This window comes from Microcebus murinus, chromosome 8 (assembly GCF_040939455.1).
Source record: "Microcebus murinus isolate Inina chromosome 8, M.murinus_Inina_mat1.0, whole genome shotgun sequence".
Lineage (NCBI taxonomy): Eukaryota > Metazoa > Chordata > Mammalia > Primates > Cheirogaleidae > Microcebus > Microcebus murinus.
Genome location: NC_134111.1, coordinates 49,694,089 through 49,715,813, shown reverse-complemented (window position 1 = coordinate 49,715,813; position 21,725 = coordinate 49,694,089). Strand labels below are relative to the sequence as shown.

General features: G+C 33.4%; 1 protein-coding gene across 4 annotated transcripts in view; it reads left to right on the top strand.

Moving 5' to 3' along the window:
• Positions 1-21,725, top strand: part of TLK1 (tousled like kinase 1) — a 152,359-nt gene that overhangs the window by 26,963 nt on the left and 103,671 nt on the right. For all 4 annotated transcript variants that reach the window (XM_012781920.3, XM_012781921.2, XM_076005648.1 and 1 more), the window contains one exon: positions 11,582-11,700. In XM_012781920.3, coding sequence (XP_012637374.1) covers positions 11,582-11,700 — 119 coding nt within the window. The remainder of the gene's footprint in view (positions 1-11,581; positions 11,701-21,725) is intronic.

Sequence of the window (21,725 nt, the reverse complement as noted above, 5' to 3'; positions counted from 1 at the left end):
GATGATCTTTGAGCCCAAGAGTTTGAGGTTGCAGTGAGCTATGATCCCACTGCCCTTTGGCCCAGGCAACAGAGTGAGAACCTGTCTCAAAAAAGAAAAAAAAAGAAAGTTTATTTAAGTAGAGTAAATATGACAATGGACTATAGTGTACCCATCTCACAGCTTTGACAACTATCAGTTTTAACAGTTTGTGTTCGTTTTAGGCTTTTAATTTTAGAAAACAGTTATTTATAAAGAAATTTAGTAAATTTCATTAAAACATAACTACACTCCATTATATTATTAGGATACTAGTGTTAACATGGTAATGAGCTTGTATGAATACGTAAGTTTATAATTTATCTGAAGCTTGTTTTGTATGGCAAAGAACTGCTATTGCCATTTTCATCAGTAACATTATTGGGTTTATTTGGGGGAAATATTTTTCAAAAATAAAACTTTTTTGATGGAGGGGTGTTAGCATAACTTTATGAGTTTCTGGATATATGACTACCTATAATGAAAAGCAAACCCAAACTGAGAATCGGATGGATGGAGATTTTATGAAAGTTCTTCCTTTTCAGTGGTATTTCAGAAAATAACAAATTTATCATGTCATCAACTTTCAGGGTTTTATGCAAAATTTTTGCAATTGTAAATGTGAAAACATCTTTGAATGCCAGGATTTATTCTACGGGATCCTGTATATAGGATTTGGGTGATTTATACTACTGTATAAAGTATCATTTTAATTGTTGGAAAAAAATTGCAAAACAAAAAAGAGTGGAAGAAAATAAACCAGAATGTTGACATTGGTTATCTTTAAGTATTAGGACTATGGGTGGGATTTTTTTTGGCTCTGAGTTTTTGCATTTTTGTATTTTTTCTTTACCACGGGTACATGACCAAGGATAAAAAGGGACAGAAGTGAAATGTCTTCTTTCTTTTTAGAAAGATACACATCTTTCTGTTCATAAGGCAAATAAATTGGTATTGGGAAAGAAATAGTAAATCAGAAAGTTATTCGAATTGAAAGAAATTTTGGTATAAGTCGGTATTTTTAAATGACTGTATAGATTTGCCAGAAGACTGTGGTATAAATTTGAGGGCCAACCAGGCATATGACTTTACATCTGCCACTCTGTTTTGGCAGCTTTTAGATTAATACACAAATAAAAGATATATGAGAATAGTGTGACTCATAATTTCTTTGAATCACTGAATACTGTCCAAAAATGGCAGTTATAATGATTTGGGAAGACACTAGGGGACTGATTATACATAGGCAATTCTGGTCATTGCATATTAAGTTGAACCATTTGAATCTATTTTACAGATAAAAAATGGTTGAATATCTGTAACTTCATAAAAATCATAATTTTTCATCTTTCATTCAAAGTGAGTTACTTAGCTTGTACGATATATTTATCTAAAGTTACAGGTTGGTGTTTCCATTAAGTTTGCAGGTAATAGAAATAATTAAAATTTTAAAAATTTGTTTTTTGAGTGATGGTTAAAGATTGTTTTTATTTTCATCAGACAGGGTAATTTGTGTTAATCATGTCTATGTGGACATGCAGAACAGGTAGGTTTCCTAAGCAGAATATTCTGTTTTATTGGAAATCCTGTGGATGAAAGTTTATTCTTTTCTTCTTATTTGAAGGTTTAGGTTAGACAAGTAGAAAGTGAGTATATTGGAATGCTCTACTGTCTGCTAATATGATCCTTCTGTTGTTTTCTCACATAATTCACTTGGCATGCCATTTTGGGCAAGTTGCTTATTTTTCTGGGACTTAATAGTAAAATTATTGAGACTATATAGTTCAGGAATCTGCCAATAGCTTACATTATTATCTCATTTAATTCACCTTGTGAGTTAACCCTGTGACCTCCCTGTGAACGACTCTATGAGGCAGACTGTTATTACCAGGAGTTCACAGTGAAGAGGTCATTAAGTGGCAGAGCTGGGATTTGAACTCAGGCAGTCTGACCAGAAGGCCCATGTTCTTAACCCTACATACAGCTAGCTATATTATTACATGGATGTCCACAGAAATCCATTTTAGGGGTCTTGTGAGAATATGGTAGAGATGATGTTGATAAAATAATGATTATATTGAAATCACTAAGAACATTTAGAATATTTTACTCTTGTTTATTATAATACATTGTTTTGGGTTGTGCTTTAATATGTAAATAGTTTTCAGCTTGGACAACTTATATATAGTACATGTAGTTTCCTTTCTGGTCAAAGACTTGCCTGCTCTAAATGGATTGTAAGAAATAAAAACTGTTGTGGCCCTTTTACCCTGCATTATTAGGATAGAAGAATAGGCCAAGAGGGAGTACTGCAGGGCAGTAAGTCATCACTGTCATTTTTAAGGTACATGTTAAATGGTTATTTTGGAGGAGTGGGATTTTGGGAGACGGAAGTGTTGGTACTTTTTGCTTTTATATTTCTGTATTATTATTTCAACAAGCACCTATTTTACTTAGGGAAAATAGGCATACAACTAAAAAAGATTCTTGGGTAATTAGTACTTAGGTTAGAGACAGGATACCAGTTGACTTTCTAGTAGTGAGGAGGTGGTCAGGTTTTACCAAATTCCTGTTTGGGAGTTTTCCTGGAGAACATTCTTTTTTCTTGCAGGATCAAGTGCATGCTCTCTCTCTGTTTTTCTCTCTGCATTGTTCTCTGCCATGCATGTGTGCACATGCACCCACATACACTCTTCTCTGGACCTTCCTTTTGGGATGGAGATACTTAGTAGAGTGGATATAAGCTGTATCAAAATACACAGAGTGTGAAAGTTTAAGGCTAGAGGAAGAGGAGCTTAGTTAGTTATATTACTACATTAACATAAAGAAATTAGGCATGGAAGTATATACCATTCTCTTTACCAGGAACTTCTAACCCTAGGGCAAAAGCTGGAAGGGGACCTATATCATATATATTATATTAATACATGCTAGTATTTATTGAGCACTTATATTTTAGCATGCACATGTTCAATGCTTTCTAAGTGACAGGTATCATTCAAAATCCTTCATATAAACTTATTTTACTTTAATAACTCTATAAGGTATGCACTTTTATTGTCTACATTATATACGTAAGGAAGCTGAAATATGGAGAGGTTAAGGAATTTGGCCAAACTTGTGTAACTTTTCTATCTGTGTCTGTTTTTTTCTTTTTTATGAAAGAAAAATTAGTTACTGGACATTATTTTCTGTTACTAATAGTAAAATTGTAATTAAATTACTCTTGTTTTCTAAGGTCATGACAGTATAGAGAAGCAGGAACCATATGCTTTTACCTCTGGTGCAAGCTGTACCTCCTTATAAGAATAATTTGGTCTCAGTTTATCTGGATCCTTTGCTGTAAGGATTACAACAAAAGTGTGATTCTATTAATAGATCAGACTGGTCTGTTTACCACAGATTTATATAATTGAACATGTGTACTAGATTTGGAGGCTTAGTGTTCTATGCTTACTCTTTTTGAGAGTGTGTGTGCGTGCGTGTGTGTCTGTGTGTGTGTTTATGTGTATATGTAACCCATATATATTTGTATGTGTGGATGGATAGATAGATATGGCTCAGAAATAGTTTAGTGAAACAGAATAAAGCACAAAACAGACCCATATTTGTATGGAATATGGTAGATGACCAGAGATATCTTTCAAATCAGTGGGGAAAGGTTGAATTAGTGAGAAATTATGACATATCCTTTGGAAAAAATTTTAGGTATATACATTTAAATTGTAAATGGATTATATTCTAAGTGATAATATCTAAAATCATTAGGAAAATGTAGGAAATGTTTTTATTAAATTCATGTGAGAGAAGGGTTGTTAGAAAATAAAGAAATTGGGCTGGTTTTGTGATAGCTCATTTGACATGTTCATTTAACTGACCTCAAATTAGAATATTTGATTTTAAAATCGAGAATCAAGCTGTGTAATGGAATATAATGTAGTCAACAAAAATAATAGCTATGTTTGTTAAATATATGATACAAAACACTGTCAATGAAAATAGGTATGTTCTGTTTATTAACCATGTTAAGATGGATGTTTCAAGATAAGAGTCAGAAGTAGTTCTAGAGTGTTATAAACAGTGTGGACTAGGCCAGGCATGGTGGCTCATGCCTGTAATCCTAGCACTCTGGGAGACCGAGGTAGGCAGATTGCTCAAGATCAGGAGTTCAAAACCAGATGGAGTGAGACCCCGTCTCTACTATAAATAGAAGGAAATTAATTGGCCAACTAAAAATATGTATATAAAAATTAGTCGGGCATGGTGGTACATGCCTATAGTCCCAGCTACTCAGGAGGCTGAGGCAGAAGGATCCCTGAAGCCCAGGAGTTTGAGGTTGCTGTGAGCTAGGCTGACGGGCACAGCACTCTAGCCTGGGCAACAGAGTGAGACTCTGTCTCAAAAAAACAAAAAAAAAAACCAGTGTAGACTCCTTGAATTCTGTTTGTTTTCTATACTTTCAAGTATATTAAAAAACTAATGAAAAGGAATGATTTAAATGGAGTATTTTATCGTGTGAAATTATTTCTTAACTTTATCATGGTGTTTCTGTTTTAATAAAAGGGTTGTTCTCTGCCTTATCGGGTGTAATATGAAAAGTATTAATAGAAGAAAAACCAACTGTTCTGTATAAATCAGCTTAGCAGATATAATATGAAAGTAACAACATCTGTGATGATTTAAAATATTTTCAGAATTCAGGAAGTTTCAAATTTAAAACTGAGGTGATGGTTCAGCAAGCAGTTGAATCTACTACTAGGAAGGTCATAGTGAACAAACTCCTTTTTTTTTTTACTTTTTGGTAACTGGTATTAACATTTTAAAAGCATATTTTTGAGTTATATTTTGATTTTGTTTTGACTGTCAAGGAAGATGAAGACCTAAGGCAACTAAAAATTATATAATGAAAAATGATTCCTTATCATAAGTAAAGGTAGTATAACTGTAAAGTAATGTTGACTAGCCAGAACTAATATGTCCAAATATATCATCCTTGCTACCTTTCTGTACTTTTATAATAGGTAACATTTATTGAGTGAGTATATGAGTGTGTGTGTATGTTTGAAAGATACAGGGAGAGAGAGAAAAATTGCTATTAGAATTGGGCATAACAAACTGCTTTAATGGATCAAATTGTGTCCTTTATGTTTCCCTAAAATTTTCTTCTCATATAGTATGTCATTGATACCTAATTTGAGTATTGACATACCTTGTTATATATTTTATATGAAATTTTAGATTTACATTTGTAAATCTTGGGAACAGTTTAGTAATAGTAGCATAATTAGAAGACAGGTAGGTAGTTGTATTTTGACATGAGGTATTCTTTAAGAATGGTTATAGTCTTTATAGTGACTTTTATAATTTTTCAAAAGTATAAAGACTTGTTATATAATAAAGCACTTAATAAATTATGGTAAAATTACTTTTTTCCTCAGAGAATTCCACCTCTTGTAATTAAAGACTGGATTTTTTGATAAGTATGTGCCAGAAATGACAGTTTGAGTCCATAAAAGATCGAAATCTTTGAAGTCTACTTTCTATAACAGGAGTCAACAGACTACTTATTTTTATGTTTTTACATGGTTAAAAAAAAATCAAAAGAAAGATAATGGTTGTGACATGTGAAATTCAAATTTCTGTGTCCATAAATAAAGTCTAATTGGAACACAATTAGCTGCTTTTGCGTTACAGTGGCAGGGCTGAGTGGTTGTGACAAACCATAGATGGCATTCTTATCACCTCGAACTGCTGTTTGGTGCACTACAAATTTCAATGCTGCAGTTATAACTTGAGAGTATTTTGGGTGCCCCATCTATTGCCAGTCTGCAATATTTATTTATTTATTACCACTGCATATTCATCATGTCAAAACAAAGAAAGAAGAATAGACTTTGAGTGGCATGCTTTTAAGGTATAGTGGAGTGAGTTATTTTGTTATTGAATTAGATAGCAAAACATTGTTCTTATTATTCAGTGACATGTTAGCTGTGCTAGAAGACACAATATATGTTGAAATTACTAGATTAATCATTTACCAAAGTATGTCCAACTCTTAGGAAAGCAACAGTCAGAAAAATTAGAAAACTTAAAATGGACTATCTCATCACAGCCTTATTTCTTCATAAAAATAAAAATGAAAATGAGGCTTCCACTGAAATTTGTTTCCAAGTGGCTTATTTGCCAAGCAAGGAAAGGCATTTACTAATGTTGAATTAATTAAATTGTGTTTGATTACAGCAGTCAAAAAAATTATGTCCAGAGAAAAGAAACTTATTTTAGACTATAAGCCTTCTGGCAAGAACAGTTGATTTAAGAGTTGAAGACATTTGAAGCAACATCAATAGTCAATTAAAAAACAAGGCATATGATTTAGAGTAGTTTTCTTTGGCTCTTGATGAGCCAGCAGATGTTATTGATACTACTCAGTTGTTGTTTATTCGAAGAACCAATGCCAAGTTTGAAGTGGCAGAAAAATTAGCCTCTGTGAATAGTTTGTGAAGAACGACTACTGGCAAGAATATTTTCAAAGTTGAGAAAAACACTAAGTACAATCTGAAGTGGAATCTGCTAAGATGTGCTATAACTGATAGTAAGAGAATATGTATAGAGCAGAAAAAGGCTTAATTGGATTAATTTACAAAGCTTGTAAAAATGTAAGGAGTTCAAAGCCTGTGTTATTTGTTGTGTTATTTATCTGTAAGTACTTTGCAGAAAATATTTGAATCTGTTAATATCATGTGTGTTGTTGAATCAGTACTGCCAACTGTGTGTCATTCACCATCATCAGCTGCTTGAGTTTTTGTTAGAAATAGAGGCTGAATATCCTGACTGGCATGCCAATGGTAGTGTTTTAATTGTTTGAGCTAAAGGCTGAGACTGAAACTTTTCTGAACGAAGAGGGACTTCCCTCAACCATTATTAATCAAATACTGATTAGCTTTGGAAATTAGCTTTTTCTGCAGACTTGATAATGTTTAAAAATGATTTTAACAACAACAACAAAAATACCAGGCAAAATAGTACTTATGTGAAACTTGGATTGCAGTGAAGTCATTTCAGTGGCAACCAGTGTTTGAATCCCAGATAATGTCAAGCTAACTCTGTGTACTTCTTATGCTGTCAAAAAAGTTATATCTTCATTCCCACATGAATTTACAAGGACATATTTTCCATCTTCAAACTCTGGTTCCAGCAGCATCTTTCAGACATTGATGCAAATACAAAGAACGTTTCCATATATCAAAACTCATTTAATTATGTAGTGGAGAAACTTCTACGTTAGGTTACCTTCAGTTGGAAGTGATTAATCTGCGATGTAATAACATACTGAAGAGCAAATATCAAAAGAAGAATCTAATAGAATTATATAACTGCCTTCTGAGTAATGAATATGCTCTATTAAAATTATGTTTGTGTGGGTTGATATCAATGTTTGGCAGTACCTATTTCTGTTAAGACATTTTCAAAGATAAATACATAAAATCTCATTACAGATCAGCATTAATAGATGAGTACTTGTAATAGATTTTCATGATATGGAAGCCCCAATTAAGTGAGGTATTATTCCCTCAAAAATAATTCTAGTCTTTTCTTTAGTAGACTTATATTATAAAATATTTTATTCAGTTGTTATTGTATCTTGAATTTTGTCAGAAGTTTGTAGAAATTTTTTCTCTTGTTACATAACTGTCTACATGATTTTTTTCCTATTTGCCTGTGAAGACTAAAATACTTATGATTATACCTTTTACAGAAAAAAGTTGCAGATCCCTGTTCTACAGCAGGGCTTTTCAAATGTGAGTTTCATTTGTAGTAATTACCTGAGGATCTTATTAAGATGCAGAATCTGATTTGGTACGTCTGTGGAGGGATCCATGGTTTTGCATTTATTATAAGCATCCTAATTGATACAGTTGCTGCTGGACCCTGGGCTACATTTTGAGTAGTAAGGTTCTACTTACTATTCAAGATTAACATTTGTTAAGCATCTGTTATGTGCCAGAAATTATACCATGGGCTCTTGCATACATTGCCTCGCCTCTTTAAAATGTCTTAAAAATTTGTTAGAAGGTATTAAGGATTAAGGTATCCTTGTTGGTGTCTCTAGTAAGAGTTTTTGTTTAGAAACTCGTTTGTTGTTTGGTACATAGCTTCCTCTAAGACTTCTTGGAGGAGGGTTGGGGTCCTAGAAAAAGGTATATGTCTGAGAAAAACAATGAGAAATAAAAGAACACAATATTATTAGCTGGTTCGGGTCAAAGTAGGACCTGGTGTCCTTATTTTCCCTGCAGAATTCAAATGTGGCATTTAGCAGTTAACCAAGCCGAAGAGTGGGCATAGTATATATAGCACATATATGCTTTACAAATATTTTCTCCCATCTCTTGTATTTTCATTTTATAACCATGTCTTTTGAACTAGCAAAATTTTAAACTTTTGATGAAGTCCAATTTATTGATTTTTAAAATTTTTTTAAATTATTTTTTTAATTGTAAAATGTACATAAGAGAAAATTTACCATTTTAATCATTTTTAAGGGTATAGTTTAGTGACATTAAGTACATTCACATTGTTGTGCTGCCATGGCCACTATTCACCTCTAAAACTAAGTCTTTCCCAACTGAAATGCTGTACCCATTAAACAGGGATTCCCCTTTCTACCACCACCCCACCCCATTCTCCAGCAGCCACCTTTTGTGACTGGCTTACTTTACTTAGCATCTTCAAGCTTTTCCATGTTGTAGCATGCACTGGAATTTTGTTCATTTTTAAGGGGGAACAATATTCCGTTGTGTGTATATACCACATTTTATCCATGACCACTTGGATTGCTTCCACCTTTTGGCTATTGTGAATAATGCTGCTATGAACATGTTTGTACAAATATCTGAGTTTCTGCTTTCATTTCTATTGGTTATATATTGAGAAGTGGAATTGCTGGATCATGTGGTAATTCCGTGTTTCATTTCTTTAGGAACCTCCATACTGTTTTCCACAGCAGTGGCACCATTTTACATTCCCACCACCAATGCACAAGGGTTCCAGTTTCTCCATCCTCACTAGCACTTATTTTTGTTTTTTTTTGATAACAGTCTGATGGGTGTGAAGTGGTATTTCATTGTTTTGATTAGCATTTCCTTAGTCCATGTTGTTGAGCATCTTCTCATGTGCTTATTAGCCATTTCTGTGTCTTCTTTGGGGCAATTTCTATTCAAGTCTTTTGCTCATTTTTAAAGTGGGATATTGTTTTGTTGTTGAGTTGTAGTTCTTTATATATTCCAGGTATCAATCTTTTCAGATATATGATTTTCTGATATTTTCTTTTTCCATTCTGTGGGTTGTCATTTTACTCTGTTGATTGTGATGAAGTTTTTAATTTTGATGACGTTCAACTTAACAGTTTTTCTTTTGTTGCCTGTGCTTTTGGTGTCATATCCAAGAAATCATTGCCAAATTCATTGTCATGAAGCTTTCTCCCAATGTTTTCTTCTAAGAGTTATTGAATCTTAGGTCTTACATTCAGATATTTGATCCATTCTGAGTTAATTTTTGTATATGGTATAAAGTAAGGGTCCAACTTAATTTTTTTGCATGTGGATATCCAATTTTCCCACCACCATTTGTTGAAAAAACTGATCTTTCCCCGTTGAATGTTCTTGGTTTTCTTGTCAAAAATCATTTCATGTAAGGGTTTATTTTCTGGGCTATTTTATCCCATTGATTTATAGATTTGTCTATCTGTATGCCAGTATCATATACTTATTTTTAAAATGTGATTTGTTGTTTTCAAAAAAATCCTGTGCCAGTGAAGAATTGATAGTTTTTATTAAAGCAATACCTGGAATTTTATGAAGGAGATTTAAGTTCCAGTGCCCATCTTAAGACATGGCAGACCTGGCATGTAAGAGGTGTTTGATTTGAGAACAGTTAAGTTTGAAGCCATAGTCAGTCTGGAAAGAGAATGGAAGTATTGGCTATTGGCCATGGATTGACTCTTGGGGGATATTCATAGTTAAAAGAGAACAAGGGGAGAAACAAAAGGTATGGTTGAATTGTGAGAACTAGAATTGTATATTTTTGTTTCATTTTTCCCCCAATAAAAGAATAGTACAGAGTTTCTGATATAATAGCAAGATCAGGAAAAAAAAAATTGGACACATTGGTGATACTAAGGATGATGTGGTTATAAATTACCAGTTTATAGAAAGAATTAAATGATAGTATTAATAGCATAACATTTAAGCTAAGGTGGATTTTTTTTAAAAGACATAAATGAGGGCAGAGAGGCAAGGAGGGAGAAGGTGCCAGAGAGATGGGGTACATGTCAATGAAAGAATTCTTAGATATCAAGAAGGAATGGCATAAAAAGCAAGAGTTAGAGGCTTTAGCTTTTTGGAGGGAGATTCTTTCTGAGATGGAAGAAGCAGGGGACGGGGAAAGGTATATTCAGGTACAGGGATGCAAATAAATGTGGATGGGTGGTCACTACCATCCAGTCCTCTATGCAGAGAGCATGAAAGGTAAGAAAGGGAACTTTAAAAGATAAGATCTATAGGAATAATCGTTAACTTTTAGGAAAAGAATGTTAAGGTGTGTACAAGGGGGCTAATATAGTTTGAAAATGTTCTCCAAATCATTTTGGATTCTGATAATATCTTCCTTGCTGCCTTTGAGCGTCACTCCTCATTTTTGTCACTTTTAGGATTTTTTCAGTAGAGAATTAGCAGACATAGATAAAATAATTTTTAAGAATTTAATTGAACCTCAGTTAGAATTTGTGGTGCTTTAGTCTACATAGTAACAATTATATTAGGGTGCTAAATTTTTCCCTCTTCATTCTTCAGGTGATTGTTTAATAGTAGGTGTTACTTTAGCAATCCGTTTGATAAACGTGTGTGTTCTGTCCACCTGATAGAAACTTAAAACTAAAACTATCCACTGTACAAAAAATCTCCAAGGATGTGACAATTATAAAACAATTCTTCCCAGTTTAAAATGTAGTCAGTCATTAGGTGTACATAAACAAAATAATTAATGTGGTAATGCTATTTAATATAAAAATTCTATATAAGTGTAGAGTCGGGAGATTTACTCTATGAGAGAGTATTTTTCAAGCTCTCGGCCCATGGTCCATTGATAGCATATGAAGTCTATTTAACAGCTTTTAACCAGTGTTTTTTTTTTTTTTTAATGGACTAGAATAGACCAGAAAATAGATATTATAAAGTATTCTTTTTGCTGCTGCAGTGTAGTAATGTTAAGTATTCTGTGAAACTTTTAAATATATGTATGTATATATCTGTGTACTGAATTGGTTGGAAAATACGTTTCTTTCTGTGAGTTGCAGTCAGAGTGTTGGAAATCCATTGTAGGATATTTTGATAAATGTGTGGAGATATTCTAAAAATTAAGTGTCTTAATTTTATCTGAGTGTACCATTCATTCATAAATTTTTATTGACATCTCAACTAACCACATTTATAGTCTTTGTTATATATAAATATGCACACACACACACATATATATATATATATATATATAATTTTTTTTTCCTTCATAGGTGCAATGGATGAGCTTCATAGTCTGGATCCAAGAAGGCAAGAGTTATTGGAAGCTAGATTTACTGGAGTTGCAAGTGGGAGCACTGGGAGTACTGGCAGTTGCAGTGTTGGAGCTAAAGTAAGCAAAATTTTAGTCTTTGACAATCTTTCTTTGTATTAAATGGTCTAAAATATATTTTGTAAAAGATCCCTGCATATCTGCTTAATAACAAATTATTATTACAACTTTGTAATGTGTAGAAAAAGTAAAATCAGTGTTTATAAACCTGACTTCTAGTATAGAATACTGTGTTTCAGGGGTAATTATGTTATAGTACAACATATTTCAGGGATAAAAAGGAGTTTGGTAGATTCTACTGCCTATCTGTCATTATATAATTTTTTGTCCTTCCTGTCCTTATTACCCATATTCCTATCTGTACATCTAATCCACTACTTCTAACTGCTACATAAAACTTAATGGTGTATCTGTTAAGCCTTCCAGTGATCTACACAGGTTGTCTTCAGCACCTCACTACTTCATGCTGCAATCAGTATTCTTGTACTTGTTCTCCTATGGACCTTTGTGAGCATTTATTTAATATGTATTCCCAAGAGCATAATTGCTACGTCACAGGATATGTGTACACTTAAACTGAATAAATAGTGCACAATTGCTATTCAGAACAGTTGTACTAATCTGCACATTCAGCAGAGTGCATGAGTATTTTTGTATCCTCATGTCCCAGAAACACTTGGCAGCATCCACATTTCTCATTTTTGATAGTCTAATGAGTATGAAATATCTCATTGTTTCACTTGTACCATCAGTTATTTTGAGCATTTCTTCATATGCTTGTTAGCTTTTTGGGAGTCTCTTCGAAATAATTCTAATCCTTTGTTTTTCTATTAGTATTATTTCTTTTTTAAACTAATTTTCCCATGCTCCCAGTCTTATTGATTTCATTTATTGCAAGTAACTCCTACCATTTTGTCATACTTTTATTAACTTTGTTCATGGTATCCATCACTGAGCAGGAGTTATACGAGTACATTATATATTGAGCTCTTTAAATTTGTTGTAATCAAACTCACCAATTTTTTTTGCCTTACGCTTCTGAAGTTTTGAGGAACTCATGGTATACTAACAAAAATAAGCATCACCATTAACCATCTGGGTCAAATAGACTCTTTTTCTATTTTTATACTTGCAATTATTTTATTACTAATTTATACAAATAGGAAAACAACTTTATTAGAAGTTTTAATATGAATTATATAATACACCTCTTGGTATCAAGTAAATTTTGGTTTACAAACATCATAAAAGATGAAAGAATACTGTGATGTGTCCTTTGAGCATAATGAGATTGTCCAAGTTCTTGTTGCAGAATATAATGTAATGAGGTCCTTCAGTTGAATGATTGATGAAAATACTGTTTCCTTTTTTCCTTAGAAACATATTGTTCAATTAAATGATTCTTTGAATGAATTTGAGAAAATTCATTTAGGATTATGTTATCTGATGACTGACATTTCACTTACATGGTCAGTGTCACTATCATCAGTTTTAAAATAGTCTAGGCATGCTGTTTTCTATCTCCTTGTATTTATTTTCTGATTTGTCTAATAATCATAAGATGACTTCCCTCTGTCATTTTCTTCTCTTGGCCATCGTGGGTTGAAAATGAAAATTTCTGAATTCTCAGGTGGAGTCAGGGAAAGCTAAGATTAGACTATAAAGATGATATCTCTTGTCTTTTATATATTCTTGAAAGATGATGCATTACTTGAGAGATGATTCAAGGCAAGAAGAAAACTGAAAGGTGGTGATTTATTTCACTGTTTCCTCATCCTTTTAGATCATTAAATCTGTATTTTTCTTTTGCTGCCATAACAAATTACCACAGACTTAGGTGTTTAAAACAATATAAATTTGTTATCTTACAGTTTTGTATGTCAGAAGTCTGACACTGGTTTCATGGGATAAAATCAAGGTGCTTGCTGGGCTGTAATCCTTTCTGAAGGCTCTAGGGGAGGATGTGCTTCCTTGCCTTTTTCAGTTTCTAGAAGCTACCACATTCCTTGGCTTGGTGGTTCCTTCATTTTCAAAGCTAGCAACATCTCATCTCCTAGACCCTTCCTCCCAAGTCTTATCTCCCTCTGACGTTGTCCTGGAAAGATTGAGTTTCTACTTTTAAGTACTCATGTGATTAGATTGTGGTAACCGTGGATCTGTTTTCTATACTTTTAGTTTAGTTTTTTAAGAATGCTATCTAAATAGAATACATATTATAATGTGTAGTCTTTTGAGTCTGGCTTGTTTTAACTTAGTATAATGTATTCATTTGAGATTGATCCATGTTGTTGGATTTTACCAATGGTTTGATTCTTTTTATTGCTAAAATGGTATTCCATTGTACGAATATACAATACTTCTTTTTAGTGCATTTTCTACATGAGGAACATTTGCATTATTTCCAATGTTTTAATAATTAGGAATAAAACTACTGTAAACATTTGTGTATTCCTTTCTTTTAGATTCAAAAATTGCTTACATGGTATAAATACCACCACCCAAAAATATAGAACATTTCAATCCCTCAAAAAAGTTTTCTCCTGCCCTTTCTGGTCAGTTCCCACTTTTCAAACCCTATTCCACAACCATAATCTAATTTCTCTTACTATATATTAATTTTGCCTGTGTTTAGATTCCATATACAGTAAATTCAATCATATAATATATTCTTTTGTATCTGCTTTCCTTCATTTAACATAATATTTTTTAAATTATTCAATGTTGTTGCTGTCTCAGTAGTTCATTCCTTTTGTTGCTGAATAGTAATCTGTTGTATTGTTATACCAGGATTTGTTACCCATTTGTAGAGTGATACTTGGATGTTTTTAGTTTTGCTTGTTGTGAATAAGATTGCTGTAAACATTTTTGTACAAATATTTTGGTGGACATTTATTTTCATTTCTCTTGGGAAAATACTTAGGGGAGTAGTATACATGTATGTCTAATTTGATTAGAAATTACCAGATTTCCAAAGTACTTGTACCAGCTTCTACTCCAACCAGCAGTGTATAAGAATTTTTTTTTTCTTTTGAGACAACATCTTGCTCTGTTGCCCATAGTAGACTGCCGTGGTGTCACCATAGCTCATTGCAGCCTTAAACTCCTGGGGTCAAGCAATCCTCCTGCCTCAGCCTCCCAAGTAGCTGGGACTAAAGTTGTACGCCACCACACCTGGATAATTTTTTAAAATAAAATTTTTGTAGAGATGGGATTTCACTGTGTTGCCCAGTCTGGTTTTGATCTTTTTGCTTCAAGTAACCCTCTTGCCTCAGCCTCTCAAAGTGTTGGGATGACAGGTGTGAACCACTGTGCCTAGCTGTGTATAAGAATTTTAATTTTTCCACATCCTTGCCAATATTCAGTCTTGTGATTCTTTTTCATTTTGGTCATTTTAGTGGATGTGAAGTAGTATCAGTCCATTTATTTTAACGTCTCTTGTTTCGTAATTAATGCTGTCCATCTAAGAACCGCTTTAGCTGTGTTCCACAAGTGTTGATAGGTGCTATTTTTATTATGCTGATGTATATATTTCATAAATTACCCTTATCTTCTTTTTTAACACAAGAGCTATTAATATGGGATATTCTGAGCTATTCTTCTGTTATGGATTTCCAGTTTATTGCATTATAGATGGAAAATATAATTTATATGATGTAATCTCTGGATATGCCCTATTTTATAAACATTTCATATCTAATAGCTCTTAATTTTATTTGTTCACATCTTAGATAGCTCCTTGTATTGTGAACTTGATCTTTTTGTAAGAGAGATGTATTAAAATCTTTATCTGTGATTGTTGTTTTATGTATTTCTGTTTGCTTTTTATCGGTTTTTGCTTGATATATTTTGAGGCTATATTTTTAGATGCATGTATCTTCTTGTTCTGTTCTTTTTATGACTATATAATTATTGTTTCCTTTAGCTTTCTTTTGATTCATATTTGTCTGAGACATATGTTTTTCTATTCTTTTATTTTATTTTATTTTTTTTTTTTTTTTTTTTTTTTTTGAGACAGAGTCTCACTTTGTTGTCCAGGCTAGAGTGAGTGCCGTGGCGTCAGCCTAGCTCACAGCAACCTCAAACTCCTGGGCTTGAGTGATCCTTCTGCCTCAGCCTCCCGAGTAGCTGGGACTACAGGCATGCGCCACCATGCCCGGCTAATTTTTTATATATATATCAGTTGGCCAATTAAATTCTTTCTATTTATAGTAGAGACGGGGTCTCGCTCTTGCTCAGGCTGGTTTTGAACTCCTGACCTTGAGCAATCCGCCCGCCTCGGCCTCCCAAGAGCTAGGATTACAGGCGTGAGCCACAGCGCCCGGCCTATTCTTTTATTTTTATTTTTACTTTTTGTTTTAGGTGTGCTTTTGCAGACAACATGTGCCACTTTTTTTTTTATATAGGATATGAGCATTTTATCTCTTAAATGGTGAGATTTGTTCATTGTATTTATTATGTTATTTTTCTGACTTGGTTCTGTACCGTGCTTGGCCCAACTTGTCACTTTTGAGATCTTTTATCAGTCACTGTTTTCAGACATATAAGATATTTCTGGCTCACTTTGTACTTTTTCTGTAATAAATGTGAGCATATATTCGACAAGGATTTCTGCTTCATTTTAATGAAGAATGGTACTTAGGAACCAAGATCTGGGTGCAGGGTTACATAGTAGTCTCTTTGAAGAATGCCAGCTAATACAGCATGAGAAAAGTCACCATTTGATATCCCCCAGATAATTATTAAGGAAAGGACCATAAATGGATGCTAAAGCCATTCAGTAAAATGTTTTGAAAAGCGGTATATGTAAAGGTCTCAATGTTTCACCCCATGGATTACAAAACAGAAGTGTGTCTTTAAAATGGACACCATTGGTCACCACTAAAATAAACAAAATCAGACTTTTTTTTGGCATTGTTACAGAGAATCTGACATGTGAATCCTAATTTGATACACAAATCACCTCTAGTTTTAATGCTTGAAATGTTTGGTTTGAATTGAATCATGAGAAAATACTCCTAGGACATTCTGCTGAACAACTGGCCTGGACTCATCAAAGTATTCAGTGTCATGAAGAACAAGGGAAGGCAAATGGGATTGTTCTAGATTGGATGAGACTTAAAGAGATGTAGCAGCCAAATGTAGTGTGTGAACTTATGAATCCTGATTTGGTTTTAGATTGGGGAAAAAACAGTTATTAAGGGCATTTTTGTGACAGTAGGGGAAATTTGAGTATGACTGTATACTGGATGATGATACTGAATTAATGATTGCATTATTGTTAGTTTTACTCTTTAATCTTTTGAGTAAGTTATTAATATTTTAATTTATCTGTAGACAAAAATAGGGTAGTGTTTGCTAAAAAGAAAGCAAGCACAGTTGACAGAAATACTATACATAGAACTTTTTTTTGTTTTGTTTCTACTTTTATTATTTTTAATTGACACATGATTGTACATGTTTATGGGATACAGTGTGATATTACAATACACATATATACAGTGTGTAATGTATATCCATCACCTCAAATTGTTTATGATTTCTTTGTGTTGGGAACATTCAAAATCTACTTTTCTAGATATTTGGAAATATACAATAAATTGTTAATTATAGTTATTGCATAGTACTACAGAACACTAGGACTTATTCCTCCAATCTCGCTGTACTTTCGTATCTGTTAACTAACATTTGGCTGTCCTCTTCCCCCTACCATTCCTAACTATTCTACTCTCTACTTCTACAAGATCAGCTTATTTAGCTTCCACATATGAATGAAAATATACCATAGTTATCTTTCTATAGCTGACTTATTTCATTTAACATAATATCCTCTAAGCTCATCCATGTTGCCATGAATGAGAGAATTTTGTTCTTTTTATGGATAAAATAGTATTCCATGTTGTACATATACCACATTTTCTTTTTTTTTTTTTTTTTTTTCCACAGGGATCATGAACTTCCAACCACATTTTCTTTATCCATTCATCTGTTGGTGGGCACTTAAGTTGATTCCATAACTTGACTATTGTGAATAGTGCTGTAGTAAACAATGGGAGTGCAGATATCTCTTCAACATACAGATTTCCTTTTCTTTGGATATATGCCCAGTAGTAGGATTGTTGGGTCATACAGTAGTTCTGTTTTTATATTTTTGTGGAAGCTTCATATTGTTTTCCGTAATGATTATGCTAATTTACATTCTCATCAATGGTGTTTGAGTTCCCTTTCTCTTTATCCTCATTAGTATTTGTTGTTTTTTGTCTTTTTGATGGTAGCCATTCTAACTGGGGTGAGATGATATCTCATGTGATTTTGATTTGTATTTCCCTGATGATTAGTTATATTGAGCATTTTTCATATGTCTTCTTTTGAGAGATTTCTATTTATCTCATTTGCCCATTTTTAAACTGGATTATTTGTGGGGTTTTTTTGTTGTTGAGCTATTTGAGTTCCTTGTAAATTCCAGATATTAGTTCCTTGTTGGATGAATAGTTTGCATATTTTTTCCTATTCTGCAGATTGTCTCTTTACTCTGTGATTATTTCCTTTGCTGTCAAATAGCTTTTTAGTTTGATATACATTTGTTTATTTATGTTTTTGTGGCCTATGCTTTTGAAGTCTTATCCCTAAAATCTTTGTCCAGACCAATGTCCTGAAGTAGGTTTCCCCTAAGTTTTCTTCTTATATAGTTTCATAGTTTGGGGTCTTTCATTTAAGTCTTTAATCCATTTTTATTTTTTATTTTTTTTTAGACAGGGTTTCTCTCTGTCACCCAGGCTAGGGTGCAGTGGCGTCATCATAGCTCACTGCAACCTCAAAGTCCTGGGCTTAAGCAGTCTTCCTGCCTCAGCCTCCCAAGTAGCTGGGACTACAGGTGTGCACTCCACACCTGGCTAATTTTTCTATTTTTTGTAGAGATGAGGTCTCTCTCTTGCTTAGGCTGGTCTTAAACTCCTGGGCTCAAGTAGTCCTCCTGCCTTGGCCTTCCAAAGTTCCAGGATTACTGGGATGAGCCACCATACCCAGCTGATCCTTTTTGAATTGAATTTTGTATATGGTGAGATTTAGGGGTCTAATTTCATTTTTCTACCTATGGATATACAGTTTTCCCAGCACCATTTATTGAGGAGACTGCCCCTTCCCAAATGAATGTTCCTGGTGCCTTTGTCAAGAATCTATTGGTTATAAATAATGTGGACTTATTTCTAGATTCTCTGTTCTATTGGCCTATGTGTCTTGTTTTATGCCAGTACCATGCTGTTTTGGTTACTATAGTATATTTTGAAGTCCAGTGGTGTGATGCCTCTGGCTTTGTTCTTTTTTGCTCAGTATTGCTTTGGCCATTTGGGGGTCTTTTTTGGTTTCATGTGAATTTTAAGATTGTTTTTTCTATTTTTGTGAAGAATGTCATTGGTATTTTGATATAGGGATTGCATTGAGTCTGTAGGTCACTTTTGGTAGTATGTCATTTATACAGTATTCTTTGGATCTGTGAACATGAGATGTCTTTTCATTTTTTTGTGTCCTCTTCAGTTTCTTTCATTAATATTTTATAGTTTTCCTGTAGAAGTCTTTCACCTTTTTTTGTTAGATTTATTCCTAGGTATTTTTTTTTGTAGCTGTTGTCAATGGGATTGCTTTCTTGATTTCTTTTTCTGCTAGTTCATTGTTGGTGTATAGAAATACTACTGAATTTTGTGTAAGCTTTACCAAATTCATTTATTGGTTCTAACAGTTTTTTGGTGAAGCTTTTAGGATATCCTGTACATAAAATCATGTCATCTGCTGTACATAGAACTTGTAAATTACTACAGTTGAGTGTAGAAGGAGGAATATAAAGAAATGTAATGCAGGAAAAGTAAGGGGGGGAGAAAGTGAAAAAGAAACTATTTTATTTTTTATCTGCTATTATATAAGATAGAAGAAATAAAGCCAGGTATATATTATCACAATAAATGAGAATATAGGCTGTTAACAAAAACCATTTGTAAAAAAAAAAAAAAAAAAGATTAAAAATACCGGCAAAGAAAATATTTTAGATAGTAACAAAGAAAAATAAAGTACAGTTAAAGCCGGGCGCGGTGGCTCACGCCTGTAATCCTAGCACTCTGGGAGGCTGAGGCGGGCGGATTGCTCAAGGTTAGGAGTTCAAAACCAGCCTAAGCGAGACCCCGTCTCTACCATAAAAAAAAAAAAAAATAGAAAGAAATTAATTGGCCAACTAATATATATAATATAAAAAAAAAATCAGCCGGGCATGGTGGCTCGTGCCTGTAGTCCCAGCTACTCGGGAGGCTGAGGCAGCAGGATCGCTTGAGCCTAGGAGTTTGAGGTTGCTGTGAGCTAGGCTGACGCCACGGCACTCACTCTAGCCTAGGCAAGAAAGCGAGACTCTGTCTCAAAAAAAAAAATAAATAAATAAATAAAGTACAGTTAAATATAAATTTGAGATCAGCTTTTTCCCAACTGTGAGGACCTTCTAAAGACTTTCCATTGCATTTAAAATAAAATTCAGTGTCTTCACTGTGCCCTTACAAGGCCTTCTGATGTAGCCCTAGACTAATTGTACTACTCTACTAATAACTGCCCCATTGCAACATCCATGGTGGTTTATTTGCCAGTTGCCTCACACTTCTCCCTCAGTTCATTCGAATTTCACTCCTTCAGAGAGGCCTTCTCTTACTGCTCTGTGTAAGATATGATACGTATGTCACTTTAATTTTTTCTTCACCTTTTTAAAAAATATTAGAACTTAATTTGATTCTTATGTGATGCTAAATATTTATATGTTTGTTTATTGTCTGTTTCCCTTCTGGTCATGAGAGGTTAGACTTAAGTCTGTTTTTTCACTGCCATATTGCTAGCATCTACAGCAATATCAAGGCCCTCAATAAGTATTTTTGAATTCTTGAATGAATAGCACAGAAAGCATTCTTCAAAGGCAGAAACCTCAGATGGTGCAAAGATAGATATTTTTTAGAGACTCACGATCTACGAAGGATATATGACAATTATAAATTTTTATAGATCACACAATTCTAGAAATACATGGTGAATGTATTAAAATTAAAATACAGTTAGAGTGAGTGATTTTAGTGTAATTTTTTAAGATTTTGACTTCAAATATATATAAATGAACTAGGCTACACAGGTTTTGCATAATATAATTGTGATAAGCTTGATTTGATGGATACACACACATAGATACAATCCTCTATGAAGAGATTTCATATTTGGAATTGACCTACTTGCCAAGAATTATTTGCAGTTTTCTTCAGTGCTTTTGCAATCATTCAAGGGCCAGTTCATGTGCAGAGTGGTAAAAAATATGAGTGGCCTGAGGCTGAGCAAAGTGACACTCTGTTTTGTTTCAGCTTTCTTACTATCAACAGTGTTCTTTTCTTGGTCTACTTAGTGCCATGTTTTCCACATTTTTGTGCTTTTTAATGGTGGTTTTACTATTTAAAACGATCCCCAATCCTAGTGTTAAAGTGTTATCTATTGTTTCTAAGTATAAGAAAGCTGTGATATGCCTTACAGAGAAAATATGGATATTGGTAAGTTTTGTTCAGGCATGAGTTACAGTGCTGTTGGCCATGAGTTAAATGTTAATGAATCAACAATATATATAATAAAGTGTCTCATTATAAGGTGTCTTAATGTAATAAGGTATGTTTAAACAGAAACACACATAAAATAAGTTTGTGTGTTGATCTGTTATAAAAATGTGACCAGAGGCTTGCGGGAACCTAACCCTGTATTTCCCCTAGGAACAGTGATTCAATATTCGCTAATTTGGTGTCCATAGCACATAAGAATCAACTGTAGAGAGAGCTTTTATTCTGTCATACACCACTTCTTTTGTTTTACCCCAAGCCTATTTCACTTGTTTATTTTACTTGCCAGACCCTTATAGCATATGAATTTATGGTTCTGTTGTAAGGTTATAGATAGAAGAAAAGGTAAATGTTACAAACTATGATGATATAAAGTTACTTTGTAGCTGCCTTGTTGGCAGAAGCTGCTAAGTATAAGGATATATTCTTACTTTGCATAGTGAGGAGTCATTACACACAGTTTGAATTTAA